At 37.7% G+C, this 15,363-nt stretch overlaps 1 protein-coding gene across 4 annotated transcripts in view; it reads right to left on the bottom strand.

The window, feature by feature from the left end:
- The window catches only part of LOC108718120 (1-phosphatidylinositol 4,5-bisphosphate phosphodiesterase eta-1), a 59,495-nt gene extending 49,222 nt beyond the window's left edge, over nucleotides 1-10,273 (bottom strand). For all 4 annotated transcript variants that reach the window (XM_041564921.1, XM_041564922.1, XM_041564920.1 and 1 more), the window contains exons 1-3: nucleotides 10,102-10,273; nucleotides 5,894-6,040; nucleotides 3,609-3,852 (exon numbers count right to left, since the gene is read on the bottom strand). In XM_041564921.1, the coding sequence (XP_041420855.1) occupies nucleotides 3,609-3,852; nucleotides 5,894-6,040; nucleotides 10,102-10,183 (473 nt within the window). In that variant the 5' untranslated portion in view covers nucleotides 10,184-10,273. The remainder of the gene's footprint in view (nucleotides 1-3,608; nucleotides 3,853-5,893; nucleotides 6,041-10,101) is intronic.
- Nucleotides 10,274-15,363: the final 5,090 nt, after the last annotated feature.

The following is a 15,363-nucleotide window of genomic DNA, read 5'->3' as shown; positions in this document are numbered from 1 at the left end:
CGCCTACCATCACTCTAGCACTCACCCTCCTACCATCACTCTAGCACTCACCCTACTACCATCACTCTAGCACTCACCCTCCTACTATCACTCTAGCACTCACCCTACTACCATCACTCTAGCACTCACCCTACTACCATCACTCTAGCACTCACCCTACTACCATCACTCTAGAACTAACCCTTCTACCATCACTCTAGCACTCACCCTCCTACCATCACTCTATAACTTACCCTCCTACCATCACTCTAGCACTTACCCTCCTACCATCACTCTAACAATCACCCTCCTACCAGCACTCTAGAACTTACCCTCCTACCATCACTCTAGCCCTTCTACCATCACTCTAGCACTCACCCTCCTAACATCACTCTAGAACTTACCCTCCTATCATCACTCTAGCACTCACCCTCCTACCATCACTCTAACAATCACCCTCCTACCATCCCTCTAGAACTTACCCTCCTACCATCACTCTAGCACTCACCCTCCTACCATCACTCTAGCACCCTTCTGGTAATGTGCCATTTTAGCTCAAAACACCATCTACTAGCTTCTATACTCTTGCCATAACATAGCTCTAGCACTCAATCTCCTACAATCACTCTAGCACTCACCCTCCTACCATCACTCTAACAATCACCTGCCTACCATCGCTCTAGCACTCACCCTCCTACCATCACTCTAGCACTCGCCCTACTACCATCACTCTAGCACTCACCCTACTACCATCACTCTAGCACTCACCCTACTACCATCACTCTAGCACTCACCCTACTACCATCACTCTAGCACTCACCCTACTACCATCACTCTAGCACTCACCCTACTACCATCACTCTAGCACTAACCCTCCTACCATCACTCTAGAACTCACCCCCCTACCATCACTCTATAACTTACCCTCCTACCATCACTCTAGCACTCACCCTCCTACCATCACTCTAACAATCACCCTCCTACCATCACTCTAGAACTTACCCTCCTACCATCACTCTAGCACTCACCCTGCTACCATCACTCTAGAACTTACCCTCCTATCATCACTCTAGCACTCACCCTCCTACCATCACTCTAACAATCACCCTCCTACCATCACTCTAGCACTCACCCTCCTACCATCACGCTAGCACTCACCCTCCTACCATCACTCTAACAATCACCCTCCTACCATCACTCTAGCACTCACCCTCCTACCATCACTCTAGCACTCACCCTCCTACCATCACTCTAGCACTCACCCTACTACCATCACTCTAGCACTTACCCTCCTGCCATCACTCTAGCACTCACCCTCCTACCATCACTCTAGCACTTACCCTCCTACCATTACTCTAACATCACCCTCCTACCATAACTCTAGCACTCACTCTCCTGCCATCACTCCAGCACTAACCCTCCTATCACCACTAAAGCACACGTCCTTATGTTATCACTCCAGTACTAACCCTCCTGCCATCACTCCAGCACTCACCTTTATGTCATCATTCCAGCACTTACCCTCCTGTCATCATTGCAACTCTCACCATCTTGCCATCATTGCAGCACTCAAACCCATGCCATAACTCCAGCACTCATCACCACAGCCTTAACTGCAGATACACCTGCCCTCATCCAAATTCAATTTCTGCAGTTCTCACCTTTACAGTGTAGCATTTGCCCTCCTTTGTGCCTAAACCTCTCACTTTCAGGCAGTCCCTGTGAATTCTCCCCCATATAAAATATATCAATGTACTTGCAATCCTATACTTTCAGTATAGTTTTTGTATGAAAAGTGATTGATGAAGCATGTGTGAGTCTCCCAAGCTCTGACTGTGTCTGTGGACCCAGGACTTCACTTTATCTGCACAACAGCAGCCGTCTTGCAGCCCTTTGTCCCTCAGCCTATTCCTTGGTGGCTCCTGTCAACTTTTATGCCAGCAGGAGATGCAACAGGCTCAGTTCAGGCAGCAGATTTCCAGCTGCTTATTTTAGACACACGGAAATAAGGGAGGAAATGAATCCAGAGATATAATATGTGTTAATACATATTCATTAATAAACTAGCAGAGTATGGTTAGAAAGCCCTGGAAAATGATTCCCCATTTGATCCACATTCATAGGAACAGAAACTGTACTTTTTTAACAGCAAATTCCACAGTGTTGTGTTCATATTAACTTGCATGTACATAACTGTGACTGCATAAAATGATACAGCCTGCAAGGTCACTATAAGCATTCAGTTCGGCATACTTACTACTGAGCTGGTGTGTTCCACAATGAATTGCCAAATCTGTCTGTCTGATAAGCCCATCATTGGAACTGTTTTAGCCTGCTTAGGGTCAATTCAAAACTCCCATCACAGCTTGATACCAAAGTGCACGTCTCTGCTATTCTCTTAAGTAACAACAATTTAACGTATCCTTTAAAAAACATTATAGCATATGCCTAAACAGATACATCATGTCAGGTTAAGGGCAACTATAACCTGTATGTACACAGAATTTAAATCTTGTATTAAACATATGAAAAAGTTATGGCCCTACAAACCGTATCTGTCAATGCAAAAACTGGGACGAAACTAAAAGCTACATACTTTGCTTACATTACAGTTACCAATGAATCCCGTTTCAGTCAAGGAATACATACATAAAAATTTATAATTTAGGTAAATAGTCACCAAGAAATAATAGTGTATTATAATCAAGTGATAATGAAATTCCAGCTGTGTACAGTCTAAAGCTAAGGTAAATGTATTGCCCCTGGTGGGAGAAAGAATTTTCTCTGCAGCACATATTAAAGTAGGTGTTGTAATGGTATTGTAATAATAGGCAGCTTAGTAATGCATAACGTCTCACTTTTACACTGCACCCTGTATAGCTATAAAGTCCATTGTGACAATCAAATGGCAACTAACCTGCTTTATGCAGTCAGACCCATTTAAAGCACCTTATATATACCTTGAACTGAAGTCTTGATGCTGTACCCTTTCAATTACATCCCTGCGTGCCCAATAGCTCCGTGCATAGTTTTGTATAAATACTATTTTAATATAACATGGACAGAACTGACATAGCCCACATTATTTAAAATGTGATAACACTCCTCTTTTAACATTTTATACAGAACTTTTGGGCTCATTTGCAAAATAATGTCTGTTTCCCCATTTTCAAACTCTGTGCTCCTATAGCTATGCATATTCAGCAAGTGCACACAAGGCCTGGTTTACTTTAGTGCTCTTTTTAGACTTATGTATAAGGCCCAATGCAGCTAATGATGCTGCCACTCATGCTCAATATTTGCAGAGTTTCAGAAGGCTGGCTTTTGCTTGTAAATGTTTCTCAGGTGCAACTAAGCATGCCAGGAAAAGTGAGGAATTATGGTAAATGGCTTTCACAAAAGTGAGGACAATGGGCAGTTATGTAAGATATATATATTATACTATACAATGTATACACACCAAAGTGATATATTCCTAAAGATCCATAAGCAAGCAGCTACCAAGAAGAGATATGCATATCATATAACAACACTGAAACAATATAATTCCACAATAACACCTTAGCCAAAAAGGTGCAGCCGTATCCAGTAGAAGGATCACCTACAAACTAGTATACTTTAAAGGATATTGATCATGTGTCCTTTGCCTTTTCACAAGAGAATCTTCATCGCTAATTCCAGCCATCAGATATTTTAGCCCTGTGATCCATGTCCGTGCCTCCTCAGGATTTGATGTTATGAGATCCAGGGTTCCCATGTGGTTGCCATGGTATATAGTTAAACAGCAACTGGGATCAAAGTTTCCTTCCGCATGGCGGTGGAATATTTCAGACTGTCGCCCTTCTGTGACTTTGTAAATTGAATCAATTATAACTGCAAGGACAGCGAATGAACAGTAAGGAATAAAGAACTGTGCTCATGCACAGGCATTAGTCATAAAATATTGCTAGAGAGGGTTTCTTTGCTTTCATACAGCTGCATTATACCTGGTCACTTATGTACAGTTCCAAGTTTTGTATAGGCTCAGCTCAGAAAGACCAACAATAACAATACCCATGTATTGGGAATATTTGGTGGTGATCTTCGGTTGTTGTTTTGGAAGGGGAGAGAATAGAGGTACAGTCATAAAGTCATTCTAGTTCATAATAATTGACCTAACAAATCAAAGGTTTATGGGTTTTTATAACCGCATGTCTCTTTCCACCTTCAAGGGGTAATGACATCTATACTGGCAATGGGACGGATGCTAGGGATTGGCCTGTTTATTGAACAGTATAATTGACACTGAAGAGAGTTCCCAGAGGATCCAACCCCATTTACCCACCTAACATGTGGAGTGGAGTTAAATCGCTATAGTTATATACCAGTGACATTTTGCACTGAGATCATTCCAAAGTTGCAAAGTGATACATTTGTCAAATTTCCAGATGAACTTCTTCAAATAAATACTTCACAACAATTATTTTAATTTGGAAATATAAACTTTGATTATTTATATTAAAAACATTTTTTAAACTATATTGATAAAATTTAGATAGTTGTAAACTTAAAGGAGAAGGAAAGGCTAAAACTAAGTAAGCTTTATCAGAAAGGTCTATATAAATACACCAGTAAACCCTCAAAGTAATGTTGCTCTGAGTCCTCTGCCAAAAGAAACACAGCATTTCTTTTCTTCTATTGTGTACACATGAGCTTTTGTATCAGACTTCTTGCTGTCAGCATAAACCTCCAGGGCTAGGACATGAGCATGCTCAGTTTGCTCCTCTCCCCCTCCTTTTTCCCCCTCCCTCCTCCCCTCCCTACTGTAATCTGAGCCCAGAGCTATGAATGAGCAGGGAGAGATTCAGGCAGGAAGTGATGTCACACCAAGCTAATATGGCAGCTGCTATCCTAAACAAAGGGGAGAGCTTCTAGAGCGATTTATTCTGGTATGGTAAAGCATTCTGCAGAATAAATATAGTGTTATAGTTTGCATTGTTGTGGCTAATTTATTGGCAATAAACTGCCTCTGTAGCTTTCCTTCTCCTTTAATGACTATTAGTATCATTGTCTGAAAAGACGAAGATGTAAAAATTAAAGGAAAGCCAACTTGCTGGTTAAATTTGACTTTATGTAATTACAAAGCACAGTTGGAACATCAATGTCAGACTTATCATTCTTTATTTAAGAAAAGATGTCCTATTTTTAGATAATTACATACTCCGGGGACATTTAATTTAATAGTGTTGTAAATCAGATAAATGAGAGACAAAATGGGAATATGCTGCACTGTACATTGATCTTAATGAAAAATGAAATACAGGATGGGAGGCCAGAAATTTTGGAAAAGTACCCCCTATAAAGTCGTATGTAAAAAAAGGCAAAGAACACCTAAATATGGGCATATAAGGGTATCAGAATTCATTAAGTATTAGAATGCTGTACAAACTACTGGGAGCTGTAGAAAAAGGAGGGTCAATACTGTACTGAAAAGAATGGTCCGGGGCTTATGGTGGCTGAAATAAGGGTTTGTGAGTAAAGAAGTAAAGACTAGGAGAGCTGGATACCTGCTTGTTAAGCAAAGGTACCATGGCAAAATAGGCATTGAGGCAGTTAGCGAAAGTGGTTTCAGACAAATATGAGGACAGTAATGCAGAGAATTTGCAAAAGTTTTGTGCTCCACTTAGGATACAACTGTAGGGAGTTTGATGGGATCTGCAAACCAACATTTTATAATGTACTACTGCAAATAAGAACCAAAAATATCTTGTATTACTCGGTGATGCTATGCTATAACAAAGAGTTACATTGCTGTCTGCCCACCACACAAAAATAAACAGGAAAAAAATGTATTTAGCAACATTAATATATTTTCTCTAATATACATTTACAAGCTGCAATTTCACATTAACCAGCATTAAGCCAAAATAATTACTTTTAGCTTTCTCGCTTTTTCTTGAAGGTCTCCATCTGATACATGTGCGATGTTCATCCAGGTAAAAGAGGCGAACCAAGGCCTTTGTTCCACTCTTTAGTTTTACCATCTGTGTCCCAGATTGCATTACACTCATACATCTTTCAACTGGAAAGCAAGAAGAAATAACAATCTTAGCTTATCAACCTCTAGTCACATCCTCATTCATATCTACCATGATACCCATGTATTTGTTCCTGAATATTTCCAGTTTTCAATAACCAATTAACTTGACTACAGCCATCTAGTCATTGGGGCAATTAAATCCAGGCCTGGATTTACAATCTGGCTGCCCCTAGGATAGCTCTGCTCACTGAAATTTTTTTTCTAGAAACAGTCAAAAAGGAGGACTAATAATTAAAAAAACTATAAAAAATAAATAATGAAAACCAATTGAAAAGTTGGCTGTTCTATAACATATTAAAAGTTTACTTTAATTCTTTAAACTTTTGAGTTAAAATAGTTTTCAGTGGGATAGAATTTCTTATTGTTGCATCTGGAATTGAATAAGGAGATAACTCTTTATTAGTGATGGGCGAATTTTTTCTCCAGGCGCGAATTCGTGGCGAATTTGCATGGTTGCTGCCAGCAAATAAAGTCACAAAACACCCATGAAAATTCGCTGCTGAAAATTCGCGGGAGGCCGGTGTCTATAACGAGATGCTGGCGCTGTTTCACAAATTTTCCGATGTTTCGCGAATTTCGCGAGAAATTCACAAATTTTTCAGCGAAATGGCGCAAATTCGCCCATCACTAGTCTTTGTTGTATAATTCAATTTGACCCTAAATGAGAAAATTAGATATTCTGTTGCCGATTGGGTTTTAACCTAGGCCCTAAATCACAGAAATAAATATAAGCTGTTGAGTAATAGAGCCAGCAACAGGGTTTTCCAACCCGTTCCAAGTCAGACAAGTGCTGAAGTCAACTAAAGTGATGATTAAAAATGACACAGGAATTATAATTACAGAGCAAGGCAAATCCCTCATTAATCTGTATCATCATAAACTATTCTACATTGTTGTAGTTAGAAGATAAGAGATTAAGTGATTGCAAATGCATAATCCTTGACATCATACAAAGTGACTACTTGCATTTTATCTGTATGGAAAAGCTAAGTAATATCTGTGGTGGGACTAATGCTCAGAAACATGGTCAACTGTGCTTTTAGAACTGGGTCATACTTGAGGTCCTTACAATGAGCATAATAGTGAGCTAACAAGTGAAATGAATTAGAGACTGGATAAGGGTGCAGATATAAAAGATCTCTTTATAATAATAGTGGTCCATGAGAAGAAAAGATCATGAATCTGGTCTGTCTGCTAAGTGGAAACATGGGTGACTATAAACAAGAGTTTCAATTATATAAGCACTTGGGGCAGCTCTTTTAGACTGTCTAGACAAAATATAAATCTAGTGAAAAAGACCAGAAGATGAAAATGATAGAATATAGGTATGGGACCCGTTATCCAGAATGCTTGGGACCTGGGTTTTTCCAGATCTTTCCATAATTTGGATCTTCATACCTTAAGTCTACCAGAAAATCATGTAAATATTAAATAAACCCAATAAACAATTTTTGCTTATAATCAGGAGGATTAATTATATCTTAGTCGGGTTCAAGTACAAGGCACTGTTTTATTATTACAGAGAAAAAGGACATTTTAAAAGATTTGGATTATCTGATTATAATGGAGTCTATGCTCCATGTTGAATCACATGCAATTGAATACATAAGTGCACACCCAAGTCTTGGCCACATGTTGTTGATGGAATGTATGCTCTTTCTGTATCTTTAACAAAATGCCTGTTTTGTTGCCTAAGTGTTGCTGAGAATGGACAGGCACTGTTGTGCACATTTCATCTGATTTATACCAATTTTATTTACAGTTTTGGAGGTTTGATACTGCAATGTTATGAGTATATTAATACTGTAAAAAAAACCCTAAGCCTGAATATATCATTGATATGTTCAGAAGTAAATAAACCCTTACAAAAGCCATATATACAGCCGCTCTCTGGGTAACTGAAGGATAATCCGCAATTCCTGGGCACGAGAAAAAGGAAAACCCTTCTAAAAGCAGCTCAGCAGAACAATTATTGAAGAGCAGCAGCTTATACTTCCAACCCACTTTAGGCAATTCTATTAAATACCAGAGCTTTAACTAAATTCCAGGGGACTGTTAATCATGCATTCGTTTTCACCGGAATAGCAAATAAAATATTTAAAAACAATTTATACTACAGACAAATGTGTTGCTGTATTTCAAGTCATATCTGGCTCTTCAGTGAACTGAGAATCAAAAAACGACTAGTCCTTTTTCCTCTGTCCTCTAGATTTGCTTCTTTAGAACTCAGTGTGATTTATATACATTGAAAACTGCCAAATGTGGATTAAAAAGAATGAAGAAGATTGTTTTGTTTCTTATTTGAAGGGAGAAACAAAGCAGTCTGAGAAGATCAATAACATTGTATACACTGCAAAAATGTTGAGGCTTTACAAATAGCTGTTGCTAAACAAAAATAAACTGAACCATTGTCTATACATAAATATAATAATATTTAAATACCAACAGAGTATTCTGTTTTGAGCTAACTGACTTGCCATGATGCACCAAGATTAACTCAGATTATCTAATTTCATAAATACATTTGATTGATGCCGCTATTAGAGTATGCCGTCATCAAAACCTGCATCACAGTTAGATATATATTTATATTTATGAATTGATTGAAAGAGCTTTTTCAGGCAATATGTGCCTGGGCTGTTTGTAGAAGGCTTCAGATGAGTGTTGGGTATTGCACTTTAATAACAGATTGCAAATTGGACATTTGTGTTTTATAATATGGTAGATGCATTTCACAAAAATAAACTACTAGCGGTACTAGAAATCAAACGGACAATTATACAAATGAACTGAAAGTGGAAAAAACAGAAACTCTTAATGAATTATAGCACTAAAGGTGCTGAGGAATGTAATGCACAGACTTTTTAGAAGTATAGTTTTGGTTACTAACTATATGCCACTGAGCAAGTACTAAATGTGAAATGCTTTAAGTCTCACTTTTAATAGTGAAAATAATGTAAGCTTTACAACCAAATAATTTCCTTGGAATCAGTTATTCACCAGATTTCCTAGAAATTTTCTATTGCTGGAAGAAATTTGGTAGAGAACCATCATATAACTCCTGCAATCTGTGTATAAATGTATTCACAATGTGGATTGCTTGGTTTTCTCCAATTTTCTAACCTGCTATCCTGGAAAGCACTAAGAAATATGGTTTTATAAAGGCCATTACCAACAGAAAAATAACCGATAAATAGTCAGACAGCCAGATAGATGCAATTATACAGATATAAATAGACTCATGCAGATTGGAAGACATAGATATGGTCCAAGAGCTGAAAGATCAAGAAAGAGTTTTGAATAAAGGTTAAAAATTAATAATGATATAGAATGCATTTTCATAAATTGTAAGCTCTTTGAGTCCTCATTCCCAATGTGTAGCAATTAACACTAGCCATTAAGCGTTTATTCTCACTGTCTATCTAAATTATTATAACTGTACCTCATATGTGTTAACACCTTAAAAAGCATTGAGTATACTTTTCTATATAAATAAATACAATAATGACAAGAAACTAAACAACTGAGGATTTAGACATGAAATGACGAACTGATGAAGTAATGCAATGTAAATGCCCAATAAATTTTACAGTTGTAAGCAAATATTTCACCTCCACTGCTTACGTTGACACTCTATCTGCTGGAATGGTCAGTTGGATCAGTGCTATTCCTTTATGCAGATCATAAATGCATAATATAGTTCATAACTTAAATGGATAATTAATGAACATAATGTTACAACATGATAGAATAAAATTATCATGCATGCTTAAAAACAAATCTTAATGTATGAAAATCTTTGCTAGACCACCATCTGCAAAGGCAAACTTTTGGGACAAGTTGCTAAATAAAACACTTTATTTTACCTGCTGCTCTAAAGGGCAATATCTAAAAAACAAACGAGGCACAATCTATAGGGAATATGCAGATAGAAACAGAAAACACTGTATAAATGGTCACTTCAAAGAGTTTAAATCTAAATGCCAAGTTTACAGCCTTCTAATGAAGAAATCAAAGAATAAAAGTTGAAATCAGATACGAACCCATTTGTGCCAGTCTGAATGTTTGGGAAGTAGCTACACTCCCTACCACATGGTACATCTCAGAGGCCAAGAGGAAAGCCATTGAAGCTTAGGAAAGGTCCAGATGTTGCTTGAGAGCTTCTATATTAAAGGCAGATGAGATGTAACTCCACCTGACAAGATCGGCTTCCAATTGCTGAATAAATCTAAAAAGCTCATCTGGACACATTAAGCAGGAAAAAAAGCTGGAACAAAATCTGTGTGGTCATCGTACATAGGAAAAGCACTCTAATCCACTAACCATCAGGAGACTGTAATGATTGTAACCCACTTCTCATGGAATCAAAAGCTCAAGTACAAAAAACGCTGATGGCTCCTTCCTACAGGGCAGGCACAGAGCCAGCATAGTATTCATTTGGAAATATTCCCTGCAGCCCAAGGAGCAGGCTCTCTTCTGCAGGCATGAAAAACATGGCAATCGCTAATATCTTGTCATGAGGGTGAAGGTGCCAACTGATTCCACGAAAAACTGGAAATTCATTTTCACTTTCATTTAAAATAACATTTAATCCAGGCAGTGTTCATGGATCAAAATGATATCACATGTAAAATGAATAAATTCATTTGCAGCTCACTAAATACAAAACAACATACAGTTCTATATCTAGCAAAAAATGGTGCAATTGTACAATAATAGAAGAGGTAATAAGGATAACAAGTGGTAGACAATATGGTTGATAAATGGAAAGTCTACAACTAGACTGCGGTAACAAGCAACTTGTATACAAATTAAACAGGATATAATCTAGGAAGACCAAAGATAGGGATAGGGGTGATAGTAGTCACCCAAAGACAGACACAAACTTTGCACAATTTACCAAATAAAAACAAAAGAGTTTACAGATGGAAGCACTTGGTTTTTGCAGACTGGTCTCTACAGCATTTTACCTGTCCCTCGATTATTAACCTTATCAATAATGATTAGCTGCAGCTAGGGTTGCTACCTTTTCCGGAAAAAAATACCGGCCTTCCTATATATTTATATTTTATCCCTATTAATAACATTGGGATCAACCATCATTTTTACCGGCCATGCCAGTAAAATACCGACCAGGTGGCAACCCTAGCTGCAACCATATTTTTTTTCCATTGTATTACAGGGTCTAAGTCACTCAGTCACTGTACTTTTAGTTAGGACTTTTTGTGCAATGTTTTTATTGAAAAAAAAAGTGTTGTGTGATATTGCTACCACAGTTTTCATTTTGTTATATAGCTGAAATCACTGGGATTACTCAGGAGGATACAGAGCTCTTTTTTTGTTGCTGTGAGCACTGCTGATTTTGTTGGCGTTTTCCATATAAATTATTCTAATTATAATTAAACAAATCAGATTTAAAACTCAGTAACAAGCTACTAAACAATGATGATTTAACAGGAAACTCTGAATAGGAATCCATGTTATCCATTCATCCTATGTTACAGTAAAGCCATAATGCAAATATTCAGCACCATAAACCAGAAGGAATCTTGCGGTTGCACAAACTGTATGCAGTCATTAAGCAAATTGACACCACTCAGTGTCCAAAGCCAGTCTTTGCACATGTCCTGTCACTTGCCAGAAATGGAATGTAGTGCTGCACATGATGTTTCAGGTTGGCCTGTTGTAAACATGCCACATGGGGTCATGAATTTGGACTTGATTTTTGGACTCATCAACTTTGCTGGAATTACACAATGAAATTACTGACAATCTAAACAACTTTAGGGCAATTCCAGGTGTTTTTTGGCACGTGTGATTAGACTGAACTCTGCCCAGTTAGTATTCCAAGCAGCAACCACCTACTAACTGGTTACAAAACCAGTGGTGCTAAGTGATTGCTCCTCAAATTAGTAAACCAGTGTCAATCGGTTCTGAATATCTTGCTGTCTGTCCATGGAGCTACTAATCACCTGCACAGCAAAATGCAGTAAAAAACTACATGTAATTTCCTACTTGCAAATAAAATCTGCTTCTTTAGTGAGGTTGACTGGTGAGCCAAATAGAGATGATCTGATTGCTTGTTCCCTAACAAACAAATCATAATAAACTGGTTTAGTAAATGGAACAGAAAGGGAAACAAAGAGAAGTGAGAGCAATGGAAAAAAAGGCCAGCACCATAAATTCTGGCAAATGCCAGAGGGTCTGCTATAAGATGCCATAGACAGTCACTATTTAGTGGGCTGGTGGGGCTGTTTGGGTCTCAGTTAGTCCAAATGCCAGGGCTTATTCTGAATCCCAGCCCAAGGCTGGAAACGTCAGGTAGGTAGAGTGAAGAGGAGAGTGCAGAAGCAGGTAAGAAAAATGCAGAAAGACCACAAAAAGACAGAGTAGAGAAGTTTTTAAAAATATAACATAAAAAAGGACTAGAAATAAAGAAAAGGGCAGAGAAAACTAAAGCAGAAAATTAGGAAAGGAGCTTTTGTTTCAGATTTCCTAGTCCAACCCTTTTATCACAGTATGACGTTTTTTTAAATTGTGCGCAAAAATCCAGCTCCCACAGTCAGATAAAATGACTTTATTTCTTACGAAAAAAGTATGTCAAAAACTCTGGGAACTGAATAAAAAAACCAGTGATGCCTTAAACACTAAAGAGTATTCTGACACAAATACAGCTGCAAACATTAAAAAAAATCATGCTAATCTGCTGCCCAAATATATTTTAAATCAAATCAGTAACGATGCAGAAGCCTTCTACTTGATGGCATTAAATGCTATGTGATTTTCATATATAACAGTTTGCATGATGGTGTTGTGTGTTGACATAAGCTTAATTAGTTGTTATCTCATAATGATTTTCTGTGACACAATGGGATGCAAAGACACAGATAACAGGATTATGGATTGTAAAACATATGCAAGTTTATAGAATATCGATAACAGTAAATGCCATGAGAATAGGCAATAGCAGGAAGTTGTGGGCGCCCCTAAGAATGGCCAATGTGATTGCTGGGTAATTTCCACAAGGATGTACAGTTTAAAAAAAAAAACGTTTATTTAGTAGGTTAAAAAAAAAAGTTTATATATCTCTTCAAAAATAGTTGATTACATAACGGAGCAGGGGAGTGCATGGCTTGACGCGTTTCGTGACTGGAATGGTCACTTCATCAGAAGCCAAAGCGCCCCCTGCTGGCAACATACATATATAAACTTTAAAGCAACATGTGAAATCCATCAATCAATTAAAAGAATATCAGTCACTATAACCTCAATCAAGTAATAAATATATATAAATACAATACATGTATGTAAATATGTAAATATGTAGTAAATTGATGCAGAATCAATATATAAATTATTATGAATTATTGTAAATTAACAATGTATCAAATGTAAATATGTGGATAATTCATCAATTCCTAAGACATGTATAAGTTGCCTGCAAGGGTTAAGTAGTTCAAACTATAACACGTAGTAGAATCCAAACCTGAATATTAAGACCTAATGTCATATGGATTAAATGAAAATATAAATGGATAAAGTAAAGGAACAAAGCAAGCTGTAGTGAGAGAAGGGTAAATTGATAAAATTGATTAAAAATGTATATAAACAGTTAATCAAACAGTTAATCAATAAAGCAATTAAGTTCCCATTTTCTATCCAGGCCTCTAGGTGTCACAGTATCCAAAGTAAAAATCCAAAAGGCTTCTTTTCTCAAAAGGGATTTATCACCTTTCCTAATGCCTGGGACTACTCTGTCTATAATTTGGAAAGAAACACGTTTTGCCAGCATGTTGTTCAATTAAATGTTTGGTGACTACAGAACTCTTGTCCCCTCTAGAAGCACCACTTATATGTTCTGATATCCGTTTCCTGACTGGTCTGTTGGTTTTCCCAATATATTGGGTACCACAAACACAAGCAATCCGATATATGACATGTTTGGTACCACAATTGGCATAAAACCTGATCTTATGTCTGTGGGAATTGGTACTAGATATGAAGACTTTTGAAGGGCTCATTAGTGCACAGGTATGACACTGTGACCTGCCACATCTGTAGCATCCCTTCACACTAAGCCAGTTGGAAGAGCCTACTGGCTTCTGTTCCACAAACAAGCTCGGAGATAAAGAGGAACCAATACTCTTTCCCCTCTTATAGACAAAACCGGGTTGTGATGGCAACATCGTTTTCAAGACAGGAACCTGTCTAAGTACGCTCCAGTACTTGCGTACCACCTTCTGTTGATACGTAGTATCTCTGGAGTAGGTGGTAATGATTCGGGGGAATTCTAAGTCTGGTCCTGAGCACTGTGTGGTCGTCATGTTTGACCTACTACAATATTTATTCTTTCTGCCAGAATGGGGTGTACCCTTCAAAAGATCACATCGATTAGCACCGACAGCCCTGTCATATGCTCTTTTGATGTCAGTCATGGCATAACCCCTTTCCAAGAAACGGTCCCACAACACCATGACCTGGGAGTTAAAAGAGTCCCATGTGGTACAAATTCTTAAGCCTTAAGAACTGAACAAAAGGTATCCCCTGAAGGACATGTCTGGGAAGACTACTATTGGCATGCAGTAGTGTATTACGGGTAATTGGTTTGCAATATATAAATCAGTGTCAATAACCCCTGTTATGGAAGTAAATTTGTTATCCAAATAGGGGATTTCGTAAGGGTTCGTTTCACTGGTAAAAGAGATACCCCAACCCGTGGAATTGCAATAACTCACAAACTTATCCACTGAGGAGTTATCACCCTCCCAGACAAGGATCAGGTTATCGATATATCTATAATGGCTGATAATATTCTTACGGTGGGGATTCAAATCACTGTAAATAAAGTTCCGCTCCCACTGTCCCATAAAAAGGTTCGCATATGAGGGTGCAAAACGTGCCCCCATTTCCGCCCCTATCTTCTGGAGGTAATATGACCCATTAAACATAAAGTAGTTAGTATTCAAAAGATAGTAGAGGGCCTCAATCAAAAATTAATTTTGTAAATCAGAATATAAACCACACTGTGTCAACCAAAAGCGAATAGCTGATATCCCTTTGTCATGATCTATGGAAGAATACAACGCAGACACATATAAATTCACCCATTCGTACGATGAGAATAGGCAATGCAAACGATAGCACTTACCTATGACAGTAGGGAGAAATTTCTTGAAAAATTCAGGGTATTTAAGTCATAAAAGTTTTACACAACTTAATATATTAATATAATCAAGATATGATACATAAATGATATCCTAATAAACTGTGCTTAGTGATATCATTAGATAAAAACTGCAGTTAGT

Source organism: Xenopus laevis, chromosome 5S (genome assembly GCF_017654675.1).
Source record: "Xenopus laevis strain J_2021 chromosome 5S, Xenopus_laevis_v10.1, whole genome shotgun sequence".
Classification (NCBI taxonomy): domain Eukaryota; kingdom Metazoa; phylum Chordata; class Amphibia; order Anura; family Pipidae; genus Xenopus; species Xenopus laevis.
This window is presented reverse-complemented; position numbering and strand designations above follow the sequence as displayed.